The following is a 19,646-nucleotide window of genomic DNA, read 5'->3' as shown; positions in this document are numbered from 1 at the left end:
AACTGTAGAATTTCATTTATACACAGCTGTAGTGGTACCAAAGATGTCTCATATTATTAATGTTAACAATCTGGGTTGTGTTTGGAGCTTACATTCCGTTCGTAGAAAAAAAAATTGTGCGAAAACGTGAATTATAAAGAATATGTTTGATTCGTACATGATATTCTAGTCTTATTCTATACACAGTTGCAATTTTCAATGGGTACATGGGTGACATGTTCATCGTACGTTTCAAAAAAAGAATTTATTTATTTATTTATAAAATTTCCCCAAATGAAAAGAGAACATGTACAATAACTTAGTATAGCTGTAAATTGTTGTCATATAATAAACAAATACATCATAACCAAGAAATCATTTATATTTGTTAAATTAATATATTTTATTTCAGCCCACTCAACAACAATTCAAAATGTATATTTGTTTACCAAAATACAATGTTTGTAGTCAAAAACAGCTTTTACTGAAAGCATTTTGCATTTACTATGACAGAACATATTAACAATTATGTTTGTGATTAACAAGTAATAGTTCTATATATAACCTTTCACTTGCTGTTTTATGGTACTGGCACCAACTGAAATACTAGCTTCAGTTATCTTGTTGCAGTCAATATACAAGTCTTGGTGACACTACTTTAGAAGTAGCTTGTTAATATTAACTGGTGTTTTGGTCCGCTACTCATTTCATATTTTTGTACCAGTAAAAAAGGCTTAATGCCAGTTTTGATTTTTCAGTTTTGTGGAAAGTGTTACAACATTGGAGGTTTGCTTTACCTACAAGTTTTTGTTTATTCCTGTTCCCACATTATTTACTTTGTCAAATAGTTAACAGAAAAATAGTTCAATGTTTTATCTACAGTGATTCATAATACATTACATTTGAGCTAATGTAAGATATATATACAAATACACAAGAATTTATTATTCATTGTAATTTTACATTCAATAAACAAGGAATTTAAATGTACCTTAAAAATGATAATAAAGGCTTGACAATTTTAGATGCATGAGAAGAAATTAGCATCAGTAGTAAAAAAACGTCGGATATTGCAATGTTTTCTTATTGGTATTAACAGTGAATCTCATTGATGTTTTGGTTACATATATATAAACACATACACACACATTTACTTTGACTACTAAATGTTGTTTAGTTTCAAATAAATACTAACTTCTAATCAAAACAAGGTATCTACATATATAATAATTTAAAAATATATACTACTAATGAAAATGGCTGAATATATATACTATTCAAATATCTTCTTCATAATTATTAGAATAGACTATATCACTACTTCAGTACCATTATCATTAAAAATATTATTGGCCATAAACCCAATAATGTCTCACAAGACTTGGCAGCTCATAAGGCTTAGGTTAGTCCCAAATCCATATACTAGAATAAAAATACATAATAATCATAAAAAAATAACAGTTAGTACAACATGAAATAGTTATACAATGGCTCAGTAGTGTGCCTTAGGGCTATTAACATTAAAAATATAATTTTGATACCCTATGTAGCTTTGTTCTTAACAAATAAACTACAATACCAAATAATAATAATAATTAAATAACCAACAAAAATGTCAAAACAAATATAATGAAAAATAATAACTTTTATAGTAAAAATAAAAGAATGGTAAATTTCTTACACTTTCTGATAATATTAAAACCTTGAGGATTGCCAGTTGTCTTAAGAATGCTGCTACTTTACAAAAAGGTTTTGATGTGTTTATGTCTCTTGAGCCACTCAAGCAGCATGCTGTTGCTTGTGATAGGCCAAACAGGATTTACTGTATCTGCAAAAGTACCAAGTACTTGTCTACTGGGGCTATAATTTAACTGTACAGAACACGGGTTAGGCCCTGTTTGGAGTACACGTTCAGCCTTGGGCTCATTACTTAGGAAGAACAATGAATTGTTAAAAAGTGTTCAGTGGAGGTTCATGAGAATTATACATGGGATGAATAAATTGTCAGATAAAGAGAGGTTGAGATCTCTGAAATTTTCTCCTGAAAAGAAGATTTAGGAGGAAATCTGATTGAGGTATTTAAGATTGTTAATGGAACAGATAATGTTGATATATCATCATTATTTTTGATGCTTAATGGTGATAATAGTAGGAAACTATAGGAGTCATCTTCAGCTAAAATTTTTATCTTCCTAACAGTGTGACTAGTCTTTAGAATGAGTTTCCTTCACATGTGGTGGTGAACTTTATTTAAGGGAGTTTAAGGGAATGCTATTAAGTAATATGGTCTGTGTTTCAGACATGTAAAGTTTAGTAGACAGGATACCCTAGATGAACCAACAAATCCTTGTATATGTTAAATAATATTACATACATTAAATATTACAAGAGTAGATTATGTAGATAAAATAGCATTCTCTTGGCCAATGCTCTATATCAGATATCTACAAAGACAAGAAAACATGTAGAGATATGTAAAAATTAAGTTCATGAAATGATTTAAATTTAGTTAAAAGACTGAACAGTTTATTAATATTAATGCTTAACACTTGTGTGTGCATCAGTCCAGATGGTGGCATGCACACTGTGTGGGGCATGTACTTACTTAGAAAGGTGTGGAAGGACAAGTTTTGAAAAAAAACAAAACAAAATCAATTCATATTCAGGGGTTGTCATATGAGGGGAGATTAAGATCCTTAAAATAATTTTCCCCTGAAAAAAGAAGAATTGAAGAGGATCTGATTCAAATGTTTAAAATGATAAAAAGAACTGATAGTGTTGATGCAACAATATGTTTCTTACTTAACAGCACGATTTATATAACTAGGGGACACAAATATTAATTTCAGCAAGGTAAAAGCCATCTTCAGCAAAGATAATTTTATTTTTAAAATAAGGTGATTGGCCTATGGAATAATGGCCTTCAGATGGTGTGGAGACAGTAACTTTGAGTGAGCTTAAAAGAAAACTTGATTAATATATGAATGATAAAGGCAAACTTTAATTTTATTTATTTTTAATATGTTTAAAGAGCTGAGATGAGCCAACAAGTCCCATGTTGTCTCAAACTAAACACTGTCATGTTACAACCAATTAAGAGCTTGTGTAAATTTTCTAGAATTTAAAAAAGACAATGTGTTCTAGATTTTAATATGCTGTTCCAATTATAGCTGTGATTTCTGTTTTTGACTTTAGTGTGTTCCAAGACATTCATGAGAGTGCCTAAATGTCATCCTAGCAGACCGTTGGTTCATAAACATTGATTTTACAAATCTCACTAGATACAATATTTTAATTTTTACCTCACATAACTGACTTTCACTAATTTTTTATAGACATAACTCATTAATGTTTACATAAATACAGCAGGTAAGTTATAAACATATCATATTTTTTTCACTAGTTTGATTCAAATTAAGGAGTTCATTTTACATAACGTTTCTTCTCAGTAAAATATCTCAATAACTTTTTAAAACAAGGCAACATATAATAATACACACTTAAATATTAAAACAAGTAGGCAAACTCTTGTATAATAGTTATACTCACTGAACAATTCCTTCAATATTTGTTTTCCTTACATTTATAAACTAAATGCATAAAAATTATAACGTACATTGCATAGTCACAATTCTTCAATTTAAAACTCATAAAATTTCACGTGTTGAAAATTTTGCTAATATATCATACCTATATACAACTTAAAGATAGAAAAATATATCACTAATATTGAAGTTTACTATCTATTTTGTCAAATACCAATTGGTTCTTTTATATTCATAAAGATAAATTTTTCAAATGAATCATTGAGTTCAGAATACATTCTACTGTGCATTGTCATTGTACATTTTCCTTTCAAAAATAAATTTAAATAATATTTACCAAACTATTTTGTTTTGTGCACAAATGTTCCTAGAATTACTACTGCCCTCAAGTATAAAATAATAAATATGAGACATATGGAATACTCTAGAAACCACTTCATTTTATCCTTATGCACATATGAAATTTTACTATAGTTACATAAGATTTCATTTTAACAAACGTTTTTTTAAGGAAGAAGGACAATGAGACTTTTAAATGAAACATAAGAAACCTATGCTTATACAAAATAATCACTGATACACTTGAAAAACTCCCTTAATATGTCTCAACATTTTTTTTTAAATCTTTAAGTGTGAAGTATTTATGGTTGCAAAAAATCTACATCTTCAGGGGCAGAGAGCTGGTGATAATACTTTCGTAATTCATTCCAAAACATTAGACTTAAGACAGTATGTGGACCCAACCTTATAATAGAGGCTGACCATCCCTTGTAATAACCTAAAATTCCTTCAGTTGAAAAAATCTTAAAAAAACAATCACAGAGTCCACTGTATAGAAGTCCTTTTCCCCTCGAGTCAACTCCTTGATTGTAGAGGCGTGTTGAGATGACGTCAAATGGAGTCATCAGGGCAACAACGACTGCTCCAGATAGTGTGCTTGCTGCTAGAGCACTTGACACACTGTCTCGTGGAAAGAGCTGGCAAGGAATTGTGCATTTTTTATGTTTCATATAATATACTAGTAAATGGTATAACAGAATGAACTAAAGAAAAAACAAAAACTTAGAATCACACAATGGGAGCAAAACAGACACATATACAACCAAATAAATCAAAACCATTGCCAGAAACATTAAAGGTCATTTAAAACAACCAGAACAAAGTCTCATCTCTGATATAGTGTTATAACCAGATTATTTAACTTACTTACCCCCAAACAATAGTACCTTATTCTTACTTTTTTCTGCTCTACTTTGAAGAGCAGTCACTTTTCCACAACTGTTTGCAGACACTGAAGGGTACAGATGTGGGACATTGTGGGCTTGAGCACCCACACCTCTCTCTTTCCTAATTTCTATTTCTATATCTATTGCTACTCTTTTATTCCATTGCTTAATCTGAGACTGGCAAATGGAGGTTAAGACTGATAGACAGTGTCTCCCCAATGCTGCGTGGGTCCTATTTTTTCAGTCACTTCCACAACCCAGGCTACATTTTATATCCCACATTATAGCCTGTACCATGGGATTCTTTCAAATGGTGCAGCAGTTTCTTTCTTCCTTTGTTTTTTGTATCAGCTTGTTTTTGGTTATAACAAACTAACATTAGTCAGAGGTTTGGATTTTCTGTTTTTAATGCAGTTCTTCCTTTTGATTTTGTTTTATTGTACTTAACTCTTACTGTTAATATTCTCTTTAAATATATATATACATACACACAGATTACACAATGTAACACAAATTTTGTTCCTGGATAGTATGCGTTATTTCTTAATTGTTTATGTTGTAAAAGTACTGAAAATGGTCATTATTCCCTTCAAACTTTGCTAATGGAATTTAGAAATTAACCTATTTTTATGTAAAAATGGGCAAATTTACACCTTTTCATTTGCATAAGGTCTCAATAAAACAATATATGAATCAAGATTTACATGTATCTATACCAAAGTTATACAAAAATGAACAAAAATGTTTAAAAGTGAGTAGTTTTGCAACTGTAATGTAAATCATGTATCAGCCCCTAAATATAGTCTCCCATCATGTTTTCCTTATATGCTCCCAGGTCACAAAAGCAAAGTTTGAAGAGAAGAATAGGTCTTTTCCATTTACTTTAGGCATAAGCAATTCAGAATACTTTCTGCTCAGGAACAAGAAAAAGTAAAAATTTTGTTACATAGTGTTATCCAAATACACATCATATAAGTAGTGTTATTTTCTAATTTAGCAAAATTAATGAATTAGTCAAATTCATAAATGAAAAAGTATTTTTTTAAAAACTGTGAAATTTAACAAAAACTTGCTGTCTGTCAGAAGAAGCTTTAATGCCAAAAACTAAAAACATCAGCAGAAGGTGAGAAAAAGAAACAAGACAGAGGTATGTTCAATACTTTTATAGTTGCATTATGGTTAACTTCAAAATGGAAACAAGCAGTAATTAAACACAAATACATTGGTGGCTGGAGGTACTAACTTATTTTGTGTACTGGTGATGCTACATTATGATGTAAATTGGTAGAACAAGTTGCCATGTTGGCAAGACAAAATATCTTCTGTGGAAGAGAAGCTGAGCTTCCAAGATAAAAATTCTTCAACAAAGTTATTTATCTGTTAAAACAATAAACTGGTGAAATGATGTACCTGAACATTTCTCATTTCCTGTTATTTTAAATATCTGTTCATTAGGTGCATGAATCAGACAGAAGGAGTACATTTAAACCTGAAGCTTTCATTGGTTGACTTCTGGGAAGGAAAGAGGATCTAATGACAGTCTCATCACTTGAATATTAATTAGCAGTAGGGTTTTATGATAACTTTTACAGGTAAGTTTCCACCCAATACCATTAACCTACCTCAGCTTTATCAATTACATTCTTAGACTTGGAGAAAGTAGCCAGCTGTGCAGCTGAACCTATAGTTACTCTGGCCATAGCTCCATTAACTCCACGCCAAAGTCCCAAGAAGCCATGCTGGCCAAAAATCTTTGAAAATGCCTCAAACATGCCATGATGATGATGTTGGTAACCAACAGAAATACAACCTGCTGACTGGGCTTGCAGTTGGGTCTTCACCTAAAAAAACAACAAAAAACAATTACCTTATACACATATGTCTACATGCACTATTCAAGAAACTTTAACAAGAACAGAAGAAAGTGCAAAAACAGTCTCTTATCTTGGATGATTCTTCCAAGTGCTATCTCAAAAAACAAGGCTAAAAGCACAGTGTTATACATACTGGATGCAAATAACACTTCTCTTACTCTTCCATAGCACGTATTTCTTATCTAGTTCTTAAACTTTTCTAAGCTCTAAGTTTGAGATCTCCAGTTAACAGTACATCCAAACCACAGCTCTAAGTACTATCTTTAGTGGCTTTATTCATCAAGGAACTTAGCAGCTGTCTTAAAAAATAGCCACATTGCATCTTCCTTGACTTTGTGTATGAGGGATACATGCTTTGAGACTGTTACATGAAGCTGAGATATTACATTTGGGTATAACTCTACTGACTAGTCAGCTGCAACAATAATATGTTTCATAAATTAAACTTCTGGAACTTTTCAAGAGAGATTCAGCCTGATATCTAGGGAGAGGACACACATTTTTATCTTAGCCAAGACCAGCTGATGAAGATTTGTTTGCCTCTTGATCTTTTATCTTTCTTCTGGTTGCATGCAAGTTAATTTTACTTGAGGTTCAATTAGAATTTATTATACTTTCCTTCTCTTACTTTATCATAATGCAACAGTCCACCCAAATGACTCACCAAGTTTTACTTTTCTTCAGAGAATAAAGCATGTCATTTAAACTTCATCTTTCTTGAAACAAATAATTGTATTATTTCAAAATTCACATACTAAATCCACAAACTTGTCATTTTGTGGAGGTCATGTGCAGGTACAACCACACACACATAGAAGACAAATAAAACTAGGATAAAATAAACATGGTAAGAATACAGTATATCCCAATAGAAGATATATCTACAAAAGCAGAACCATAAAACATATATAGCAACAAGAACACTCTGACTATCACATTAAATCTCTTTTTACAAGTCTCACAGAAGAGAGGATTAAACATTAAGAGCAAATATGGAGGTTCAAACCTTCAATTTTCCACTTGTAAAACTATTATCTATCACCTATAGCCAATTACCTGTAGATTGCTGATTTTCATAAAACAAAAAAATATTAAAATGAATGCTTTGGAAAACAAATCACCAATTGTTCACAGCTTATGGTTCTGTGACATAGAAATTACTAATAGATCATAATGGTTTTTTTACTGCAAAAGATAAGTTTTATTTATCACAAATATTTTAGATAAAAATCTGATAAGTAATGTAAATCAGATTATTAACTGGTACTAAACCCATTAACTATCATTAATAATTCCACAAACATAAAGCTTTTTTTTTTTTATTATTTCAGGGACCTTTACCTCAAGCCTTCCAAATGATTAAATCAAAGTCTTTCATAGCCAATTTCAGACTTTTAATAATTCTGGTAAATTAACACCCTGAATCAGTAAACACAGAAGTTTCTACAACAATGTCACTCATAAAAATTACCAGTTTCATATTACATGAATTATCAAAGTTCACATACTTTTTATTTGTGCAATTTCACCAAGTTTTTCTAACATGTAACTTTTAATGAAAGAGAGCTTCAGCCACGGAGGCAGAGATTTGTATATTATCAAACTAGAATTTTCACACATAACAAACCTTAGTATGAAAATGTTATAACACTTAACACTCAAATATATTGATATCTTTAAACCTAACTACCAAGATTTTCTTAACACTAATTTATACACTGGAAATCACTCCTGAGAAAAGCTCTTTTACTAGAAATAAAACACATACCTCAGTTTAAATATCAGTATCTTTATCCAAGTGTTAAAGTTCAAAATTTTCCATAAAGTGAACACTTCCAATTATGAAGCTATAAGCTTTCCATTTCCAAATACAAATATTACAAATAGAATATGTTTCAATGTTTACCACTTACAGCTTGTTAGATCCAATATAATTTGTTTAACATTATAAGACTTTTTCAACAAAGGTTATAAGTTCTCCTATTACATTTTAGAAGCAAAATTTGTTTAGATTTTAAGAAACACAACAAAATTTTCACTCATAATTATGGATTTGGAGTTTTACAGAATATCCTAGTTTTTTTCTAAAACTTTCATGCCTATACTTCACATCCATTGAAAATTCCAGTAATAGTGAACTCCTTTAGTATATTAACCACCATTAGTTTCACCTCCTGTTAAACTAATTATACATAAAAAGTTAACATTAGATATGTAACAGTTCTGTATATAACATTACATCATTAGTTAAGTTCAAATACTTTTTGCTAATTACTTTATTTGCTATGTTCCTGACTGCTGTAACTTCTCATTCTAAGCCTAATTATCATTACTGAACTTTCTCCAGATGTTGCAACTTACCTTTCTAAGCCTAATTATCATTACTGAACTTTTTCCATATGTCGTTACTTACCTTTCTAAGACTAATTATTATTAATGAACTTTCTCCAGATGTTGTAACTTCCTTTTCTAAACCTAATTATTACTACTAAACTTTCTCTAGGTTTTGAAACTTCCCTTTTTAAGCCTAATTATTATTATCACTATTATTATTAAACTTTTTAAGGCTTATCATGTTTACTTTTTGGTTTCTACAGAAGACTTAATTTATTACTTCTGTTGCATTTTTCTTTTGTTATGTGACAAAGGTTCTTTAAGGTTTAAGTAGTTGCATTAGACACATAGTATTTTTATATATTATCTTTGTATTACACATAACATTATAATATTTTAATTGTAGAATAAATATTTCAACTTTTTTAATGCAGGTATTCACTGAATTTCTTATTTCTCATGTTCAAAAACATTACTTTTTTGCTGCATTATTGTTAATATCTTGCTGCTTGACTTCACACCTAAAGAGCAACATCACTTTATCTCACGTGTCCAATTACTCTTAAAATGGCAGTGCTATTCACTGGTCACAAGAACATTTCTAGGGAGAATTGTTGATAGTCCTGCTTAAACACAGTTATACTAATGAAACTGTTCTATAAATATTAAATCAATGACAGTGATGAAGATAGCATATACTATTGGTGTATTCTGTAATAAAGTTACACTCTTAATGTCTTGATTGCTACTTTCAATAATATTACTGGTTGGAATGCTTAATATACCCTAATGGGTCATTCCATGTCAAATCAACCAGGGGGCTGCAGGTGAACCCTTCAGAATGCCTTAAAAAAATTCACATGTGCTCATCTACCCATATAATGAAAAACTGCCAAAGATTAGATCAATATCTCTAATAGTTTCTGATTTACAGCCATGTAAAATTTAAGTAATGTTTTTTTTTTGATGAATTCATTTTTGGGCAACTTTGGCTGCTTGAAGCTGCAAGAGTAATGGTGGTAGAAGGCTGAAATTTGTTACACTGACTGAATTAATCTCACAGAATTCAAAAAATGGTCTCAAACCAAGTTTATCTCTCTTAGTATTTGCATAGTGAGGCAGTAAAATCACCTGAAAACCCAAAATCATAACAAACATTGGTTTATTTAATAAGCCATAGTTTTAAGACTTAATATGATACAAAGCTGAATTTTGTTTTCAAATTTCCTATAACGTATCAGTTGATAAATCAACAACTGTTGTAATTAAAAGTCTATTAGATCTCCTGTAAAAACATGCAACTTTTTATGATTTAGCTAAAAATAGCCCTACTTCAGGCCACAGTTTAATCATGTCACCAGTTGTTCAGCCTTTTCAGATTTTTACCATATATTCTTCCATCTCTGAATATGATTTACAAAACAAAATTAGGATGGTGTTCAACCTACTTTTTGAGTTATAATTTTTTAAAGTATCCTCTGACCATATGTTGTTTACTTTGATTGAAAAATGTTTTGAAAAAGATGATCAGTTATTCTGATTAGGACAAAAAAATGTGTTCCAAACATTTTGTTCGCAAAAACTAAGCCTTGTGTCATAAAAAATATGCACTTCTCAAAATTCATATCCACCATTTATTTCTCCTGAAATCCTCTACATTCTTCTAATGTGCTGACCACTGCTGTTTGTGACAGCCACTAATTCTATAACCCAATCATCCTGCCAGGAAAATAAAACTGTTTTAAATGCAATTTTTCTTCAAACTCCTCCTTAAAAGAAACTAGTGTATTTTATCCTTTTGGTATCCTAAATAATATTTTAAATGAATTTAAAATATTTCTTACCCTTCATTTTTCTAAAAGAAAGTAGGTCAAGAGATCCTAATCCATAAAATAACTCTTCCATCCCCTTGCAGACCTCATGTGAACCCTTTCCTATTCCTATCCTCTTTTAGATAAGAACACTAAAACTGTACACAATATTTCACTATTGCCCGTAGTTTGGTCTTTTAATTCCTGCTTTTAAAAATTAATTTAAAACCTGTTCCTGGAGTGTAAAAAGATTCTTTGTTTGCTAAATGAAAGACACTTTAATAAAAACAATATTCTAATAAGGAAAAAAATCCTATTTAAAACAGAACACGTCACTATATGCAAAAACAATGCAACTTTTCCAAACTGCAAGATCCAGACTGGGTTACTTAGAAAGGGTGTTTACTTTTTCTTCCTCTGTGTCAAGTGTTACTCAGAATGTATCCAACAAGTGCAACAAATAATGTTGGTGTATTATTAACATTTTGAGGTGTTATGACAAGTCTATCAAACACAGGTTGTCTTAATACTACACCTATGGCACAATTATCTAGTGAAGTTTAAGATTTACTCCTATAACCAGTGCAGGTGAACTATAAAAACTCAAAATGAAATTTACATTTTTTTAGCCATGTCAGAAAGCTACTTAAAAGAAAAAAAAACAAAAATGAATAAAATGTACTTTCACTGCAAAATGGTCAGTTGTAAATCAAATGCAAATAGGCCTACAGGCATATATAATAAAAGCAAGGACTTAACCAAAAATAAGCTAAAAAGCTTTTTAAAAACATATTTGAAAGTTTCAGAACATTTTAAAAAAGATCTAAGCATTTTTTGTACTTTTTTATCACCACATCTTATTTACTTTCTCAAGTCTAAGTGTTTTTGGCATCTACTGTAGTAACTGCCCCGTATTACACAGAAGCTCTTGTCCCTTTAATGGTGGCTTTCTCTAATGCTTTTTTGCATCGCTGGGTAAATATTTAATGCAAATAATTCTCAGTGTAGTTGGTTTCTCTTCCTTTTTTTTTATATACAGTCACCAAATGCAATAATAGAAATGGCAGGTATAGTTTAAAAAATTCTAGTTTATATTTTCATAGATCCGACTACGAGGTAGTCAGCATCATACTCATCGGTTAAGTTTGAAATATAAATTTAGTAATGTTTTATTTTTAAATAAGGTTTCAATGAACCTTACTCCAACACTTCCAAAAACAGCAACTTCGAAACCTTTATCAGTGTTTGTGATAGTAAAATCCACATGAATTTGTCCTATGTTTTCACATATTTATATCGTTCAAACTTGTAGCAACATGTAACATATTGAAGTTCACAAGTTTTTGTATTGATAAATAAGACCATCCCTTATAGTATACTTTTCCGGTAATTTGTATTAGAATTTTACATGTGCGTCTTTTCTCAAAATAAACAGCAAACCCTTTGTTCTAGCTTCTTTAAAAAACGAATTACTGAATTACTTACCATATAAAATGGACTACCAATTAACGAACCAATGCAACCTGATAAAGCCCCTGCACAAATACTTCTGTAAACACAAACGTCGCCATGACTGTTTTTAATGAAATCAATTTTTTCAAAACAATGAAATGTTCCAAGTCGAACTCCATTCATGAAAAACTGATACCATAAAGCAGGGACAAGCCCTTTCTGCAGAGCAAAAATTCCATCACCCTTAACAACAGCATAAAATGCATGAAATACATTTTTATAATGAATAGAGTAACAACCCCGACTTCGTAATTCACCTTGAAGTTGAAAGCGCGTTTTCACCACCTCTAAAGGATTAGTGATAACACCAGCACAACAAGCCGCAGCTCCTCCTAGCAGAAATTCCATGACGACTATAGAGATTAACAGTATACACGTATGGAATTTGAGGATGAAGTATTAATTATCTTCCCATGGAAAAAATAATGTTGTACGAACTTCGAGCAACAAGCATCTGTGAATGATTGCTCAAAACTGTTTCATACTCAAAAACAAACACTGTTGATCATTATTCAGAGTACGTGATGGTTCCTACTAGTTTTGAGCGCCATCTAGTGGTTTTGAATAAATATGTAAAGCGGTGGAAAACAGTATTCCCTTCAGCTGATATTTCATAGCAAGTGATAAAAATAAATATCCATATTTATTCTTGATACATTTCAAAAGAGTTCGAGGACATTTCTCCCACCACTACTCTTTTTCTTGACGAAAGTTGTTGATCTAATATACGATACAATAAATTATTTTGTTTTCTGGTGAGACAACTGTTAATTATTTGGATTTTGCAAGTCGTAGTTCTAAATTCCTTCACTTACTTCTAAATTAGCCATTGGTAACAATATTGTCTGTATGAGGTGATTTGAATAAAATAGTTATTTATTTCAGCCTTTTATAAGTAGTTTATATGTCTCTCTTTATTTAGTTATATTGAAACAATATTTTTCTAAGTGTATATGCAGTTTCTGCACACAGTTATGACATTCTCGTTCACCTGATGTCTCAACGTCGAATACGTTTACACAGGTAAAGACTACATATTGCAATATTCTCGAGCTTGAGTGTACATGTTTCTTAATTGGCCTGGAAAGTTGCCTATTACAACAGGAAATGAAACAAAAAACCGCACATTTGGCTAGACGTGTGAGTGAATATTTAACATTGGTTCACGTTTGTAACCTGTATATTTTTAGGATATCTTATTCTTTGTCTGGTTAGGACATTTCGGTCGGGTATTTTTTCTTAACCTAAAGATGACCTAGGAAGGTTGAAACGTTGTTCTCTCCTTATGAATAACAGTGTTAATACTCAAAACAGCCGTTCTGAGATACATATGTATTTGCATAATTCTGTTTAGTTATATGCAGAAATATTGCGTCATTGGAATTTTCTTTTTTTATATACTTAGTTTCTTGAACATTTGACATTTTAGTATTTTTCGCTAGTCAATTATAACGTTGACTAATGGCGATAGTCGACCAATTCTCTCAGGAGTGTGTGTTTTTCTTATAGCAAAGCTAAATAAGGTTATCTGCTGAGCCTACCGACGGGAATCGAACCGCTGACTTTAGCGTTGTAAATCCGTGGACATACCGCTGTACTAGCGGGAGGCTGTGCGCAGGAGACAAAGGTCACAAGATGTTGTCATTTACCGGACGAATAAATCAAATTTACATAGTAAATTCGAGCATACTTTTTAGTTCTATTTTCTACTACACGATCAATAGTAATCAATCTCGAGAGAAAAAAAAAAACACTAAGGTTCTAGGCATTCTTGTGAAAATGAAATGCTGAGACATCTACATAGATACGATCATTATATGTTCTGTTTCTTTATGAAAAAAGTTCAATGTTTTAAAGTATTTCAGGCTATTCATTACACACAAAAAGTTCAACCCAATTATCTCAAGCAGAAACTCCCATTTATTCCTGAATAAACCTCTTGTTATATGTGTCCTCTCTATGTCTTACCTGTAGGGAAATTGGATTATTCTCCACAGGTAGGAAGAAAGAAGAAATTTTGATGTCATGAAACCAGAATTTATTGAAGGGTTTCTGGAATGATATAACACTCATACTATTTCTGACTTGATCTTCACTATGTTAAGTTAAAAGTCACAGAGTCAGGAAAGGAATGGCATTTTTCGACTCTAGAAATGTTTATGGCCAAAAGAGTAAGTTCACTTGCAGTGAGAAATGGATGAGCAGGAAGGATGCCTTGTGTTCCCTCTTAAATATACGGTCCCTCTTTCAATGCTGTGAAAGCTTCTGATATCAGATAACGTGTAATAACTACTGATTTAGTAAAATCTCTCTACTTCTGATGCACCAATATCGCATGTGCAGGAGGTGTTCCTGAGTATCAATCTTGACAAAAGTTAATACAGGATGATCAGGACCTATAGGAAGGATAGGACACTTAGCGTATTTGAAACCACATTGCGATATCTCTACTGAGCGTCCAGCTCATAATCAATCAGATCACATTAGCTTTGGCTCTGTTGAAAACTACCAGCAAATACTGGACAGAGGCCGGACGCAGTGTTGGGAAAGAATTTTCACCACTTAAACTTGTCTCCTTGGAAGAAGTAGATGAGGAAGTGGGCACACATGGATAAAGATCAAGAGGTATCAAAGGGAATGTAAAGGTTTCCAGTCATGTCAACAGCAGCTAATCACAACTGTGGTCTTGCAGAACTGTATGATGAGCAGCTGGTCGTCCTGTAATTCCAGATCAGAGATCAACTATCCATTAATGGTGTCAGAGTCTTTCTCAATAGCCTCCAGCAAGAGCCAAGGACATCAGTATTGTCTCTTCTTGGCATGTATTGTCCTGTGAGTAAATTCAAGGAAATCAGTCCTCTTATGTTTGAAGACCTGGACCATTTCCTAAAATGGATATACTTTGGAACAGACTGTACAGCATTTGATCCTAAATTTAGACAGTTCAACCTTTAATTTCGTCGACCACTTAGATAAAGAGATGCTGAATAACCTCAAAATTATCTCATATAAACTGCACTTCAAAATTTATCCATTGAAGAACTGGAAGATCTACCAGGCCAAGTTCAAAGATAGTCTACACAATTGTATCTCATCAATTGCATGGAAAACATACACAGCAATGATCTTTACAAAGCAAGAAAATATCCTCATAGATAAATTCATTGAGGGATTTCTCAATGAGCATATGTAACAGCACTTTGAAGTGGGTGACATCATGTTACGTATAATAAGTTATTTCGGACGAGTCTCCTATTTATTATGTTATGTATGTTAATGCATTACTGTTTCAAATAACCAGAAATTTGAATTTAGAAGTTAATTAAATGTTAATATGACATTTTCCAACAAGATTAATACACACAATTTTCTATCATAACATAAAAAATGTATTTTAATGTACAAAATAAACCGTTAAAGGCAACATAATTACTGTATAAGCATACACTGTTGCGTCTTGACCCAACAAGAAATTCAAAGGAATGAGAATTTTTTCTCAGACTGTCGTCCTAGTTTCGAACGATCTGCTCCTAATAAGTTGTGCAAGGCAAGCAAGCAATCAACCAAGGCCAAAAGCTTTGACAATCACCTAACTGTATGACTGAGGAGATCACGTGACATGAGAAGGATCGATTTAGCTGTTTGCCTGGGCTTCAAAACACGGCAGGGGAGGTCACTCTGTTGTAGAATAAATCTACCATTTCTTCGTGAAGTGATATAATTTTAAAACACAATACACATAGTAAGCAACTGCAGTTTGCTAACCATTTTATTGCAATAGATTACAACGACTTACACAATTTTATGTATCAACAAAAGTTGGTTAATAAATGTACAAATGTTAATAAATGTTTAACAGAAATGAAGTCATATTTAAGTCACCTACAACTTGAATTTTACACTATAATTTAATAACTGTGTATTCTTTAAGAAATACCTTTTCAGAAAAATCTATAAAATTTTCGTGTATTAAACCTTCATAGTCAATATTAAATGCAGATGACTTTCTTTTATTAAATTTTAATCGACATTTAAATTAATTCACAAAACCACAAAACAATTAATAACTTTTAGTCAGAACGACTTTCTTACTCAGAGAGAAACCAAAAAACCAACCTGGTAATATGTATAGCTAATTAAATATGTTTTCGTACAAAGATTATAATGTATTATTTTACAAGTTGCATACATCACTGTTAATATTTTCTGCTGCAACCCCAGTAATACGTAACGATTTTCGAGCTTAGGAGATTTAAGTTAATTATAAAGACATATATTAAGCTACGAATGCAAAATAGTTTATTTAATGAAAGTACAATAATAATAAAATTATTATTAAAAATAAGTAAAGTTAGATATATTAAATATTCTGACCAATACTCTTCAGTGGTGCAGGAAGGAGTTGCAAAGATGGGTGTTTGGTTCGGTATGCGTATTTTATAACGAGAAATTGAAGTTAAAAATAGCTGCTAAAAATAGTTCAGTGTAGAAGGTCTGGGGGCTTGATCCCTAAATATTACTATAATAATATAATTTACTGTTACTATACAAGTTAAATATGTGAAACTATGGGTAATACAACACTCTCGGTTCTGACACGTTAGCTGTTAATTGTTTGTTTGTTTAGAATTAACCACAAAGCTACACATTCAGCTACTGTTGTATTCGCCACAGCGATCGAATCATAAATTCTACTTTCAATAGCTCTTAACAACAAGGAACCCTGTGAAATCAAAAACTTATCTATAGAATATTATATAAAGACGTTTGTATGAATAATTCATACAGTAAGGTTATAAGTAACTGTAACTAACTCAAGTGTTTAATTTGGCAACTTACTAATAAAAATTAGACACTGTGGTCTTTTTTTGCAGACAAAAATTCAATGTCGAAATTCAAATAACATGCTCCTTAATAATTTTTATATTTTCGCATTGGTTTTACAAAATTGCATGCTGCAAAATGTAATAAAGTTAAGTAATATAAAAGTGAAATCGTAAATAACACAGGAACTACAAAACTTAGTTGGGACCTCAATGACTGAAGGTATTTAGCGCACAAAGAGTCGCAGTTATTTGCTATTTTCAGATTACAGGTATCCTGAAAGTTCGATCTCGGCTTAAAAAATTGAATCCGTTAGGCTTAATTTCTGAAGCAAAATGTTACTTCTTTTTTTTACAGTTGTTAAGTTAATTATTTATTTTATACTGTAGAGCATTCTTTACTTGCGTCTAAACAAATGTTAGTAGGAAAGTATAATAGAATATTTATCCTACCTTTTTATGCAAATATACTTTATTATAAAAAATATATATATATGACTTGCGGAATCCTATTTTGGTTCATGTGTTTTAAGAATTTCGACGTTTCCTTCGTAACCTCTAAGTTATCTTCGTTTTCTACAAATTCTTTGGCTTGGCCAGAAATTGTATTGGATTCAAATACATATTAGCTCTGTGGTGTTTAGGAACATTATAATTACAAAACTTAAGACACAATTTATCATAATCATCTGTTTATAGCTGATCTACGAAGGAAATTAGCTAGCTACCAACGTTTGCCATGCCAGTCTGTCCTGTGTCTTCCTCACCTAATCACTGTGGTTAGACTGGAACCACTTTGTTAATTTGTGATACATATTCTATGTCCGCAGTCGACCTTTCTTTGCACCTTGACTCTATCAGAGTTCTTTGAATCTTATTTGTTGTAATAATGAATGAAAAATGCTGAAAATTTCTTTATTGGATGTCTGCCTTTTGTGTTCGGGTTGTTTTGACCACTTTCAAAATTTTTTCATTTGTTTTATGCTCTGTATATGATTTTTTAAACATTCTTCAAAGCATCCACTTTTCCAACGCTTCTATTTTGTTCCAAACACAGATTAGTGTCCAAGTCTTCTGCAGCATACAGGAAAATGGGTAGTGTAAAACATTTCATAAGTTTCGTGAGTGCTTCTAACCTAATGTTCCTGTTGTTAATACATCTTCCATACAGATGAAGTTTTCTCTTGCAATTTTTATCCGTCTCTTGACTTCAGCTTCACATTTATAATCTTCAGTTATTAGCTGCCCCAAGTAGACAAACATTTCCACTTGTTCTATTATGTGTCTATCAACTTTAACTTTTTCTGTTATATTTCTCCTTACAATGATGTTGTTGTTTTTTACGTCTTCCTTATAATACAGCTTAACCCTTACTCTGAACTTGTCCTACTCACTAAGTCCGTTATTTTTTGTAATGTTTCCTCTGACACTGCCAGTAGTACTGTATCGTCAGTTTGTCTAAGTGCCACTATATTAACCCCTCCGATTCTTATTGGTTGTAGTCCATCCATTTCCCTAAATATCTATTCTGTGTAAAGATTGAATAGTTTTGGCGAAAATATGTAACCTTGTCTTACACCACACTAGTAGTAAAGGAGGTACTACCGTACCAAAGGATGCCGCTTCCCACTGTTAGTTGCTTCAGTGTAGGGGTTGATGTCATTAGAAATGATGAAGTCACAGTTTCAAGTTTTATCCTTGAGTGAAACGACACATCCATGTTTATAAAACACATTAATATACGTTAGTGAATACTTAAAGTAATTATTATGTTGACTTAGATTAGAGAAATCCACAGTACAACCTGCCATTTTTCATCGATTCTTGAAATGATAACTCGGTTTCTCTAGCTTTATATAACTTGTATGTATCCTGTTGACTTAATCAGTCTTTAACTTGATATAGAATTATGGGCTTACCTAACGCTTTTACACTTACAGATCTAGATAAAGGCTGTACTCCACAAAATTAACAGGAAGAACAGGACTACAACTGACAGATTGTAGAGTTTTACTAGATATTATTTTATACGCCATCAAATTTGTCTCTAACAGTAATAACAATTGGACCTTTACAACAAATGATGTTAATTCTCAGACGACTCAAGATATTAATAAAGTTAAAAGGCTGACAATAATATTTGTAATGAGAATGATCACATTTAGATAAAGTACATTTAGGTTATTTATCACAAGCATCATGTTTCATATACTTCCTTCTGTCTATATTTACAACACATTGTTAGGGAATATTTATATTTAATAATTGATCTGCAAATTTTTTTCGTAGCATGTCGTTGATTAGATCGATTATGTTACTGTTTGGGACAGATCTTCTACTAACCACTAATTCTCTACGATTATTCCACGTTAGATCACTACTGGAACATATAAAGTTTAGTATAATTTCAGCTTTCTTTTCATATTTCTGAGGAACAATATTTAAATTTTCACGTGTCGACGATTCCATTATAATTTCAACGGGTTCCGTGGCTTGTGAATTAACGGTCTGATGACGTTATTACAATTGGTTTGTCGTTTTT

The 19,646-nt window shown here is 31.6% G+C and overlaps 1 protein-coding gene across 1 annotated transcript; it reads right to left on the bottom strand.

The window, feature by feature from the left end:
- Positions 1–357: 357 nt before the first annotated feature.
- On the bottom strand, positions 358–12,833 carry LOC143230547 (solute carrier family 25 member 35-like). Its single transcript, XM_076464300.1, has 3 exons — positions 12,255–12,833; positions 6,373–6,591; positions 358–4,501 (listed from the first exon to the last, which is right to left on the bottom strand). Exons 1-3 carry the CDS (start codon positions 12,627–12,629, stop codon positions 4,166–4,168), a joined length of 930 nt encoding a protein of 309 aa, XP_076320415.1. The 5' UTR covers positions 12,630–12,833; the 3' UTR covers positions 358–4,165.
- Between the last annotated feature and the right edge of the window lie 6,813 nt (positions 12,834–19,646).

Source organism: Tachypleus tridentatus, chromosome 10 (assembly GCF_004210375.1).
Source record: "Tachypleus tridentatus isolate NWPU-2018 chromosome 10, ASM421037v1, whole genome shotgun sequence".
NCBI classification, from domain to species: Eukaryota; Metazoa; Arthropoda; class Merostomata; order Xiphosura; family Limulidae; genus Tachypleus; species Tachypleus tridentatus.
Note: the sequence above shows the minus strand (reverse complement) of the source record. Positions and strands in the feature narration are given on the sequence as shown.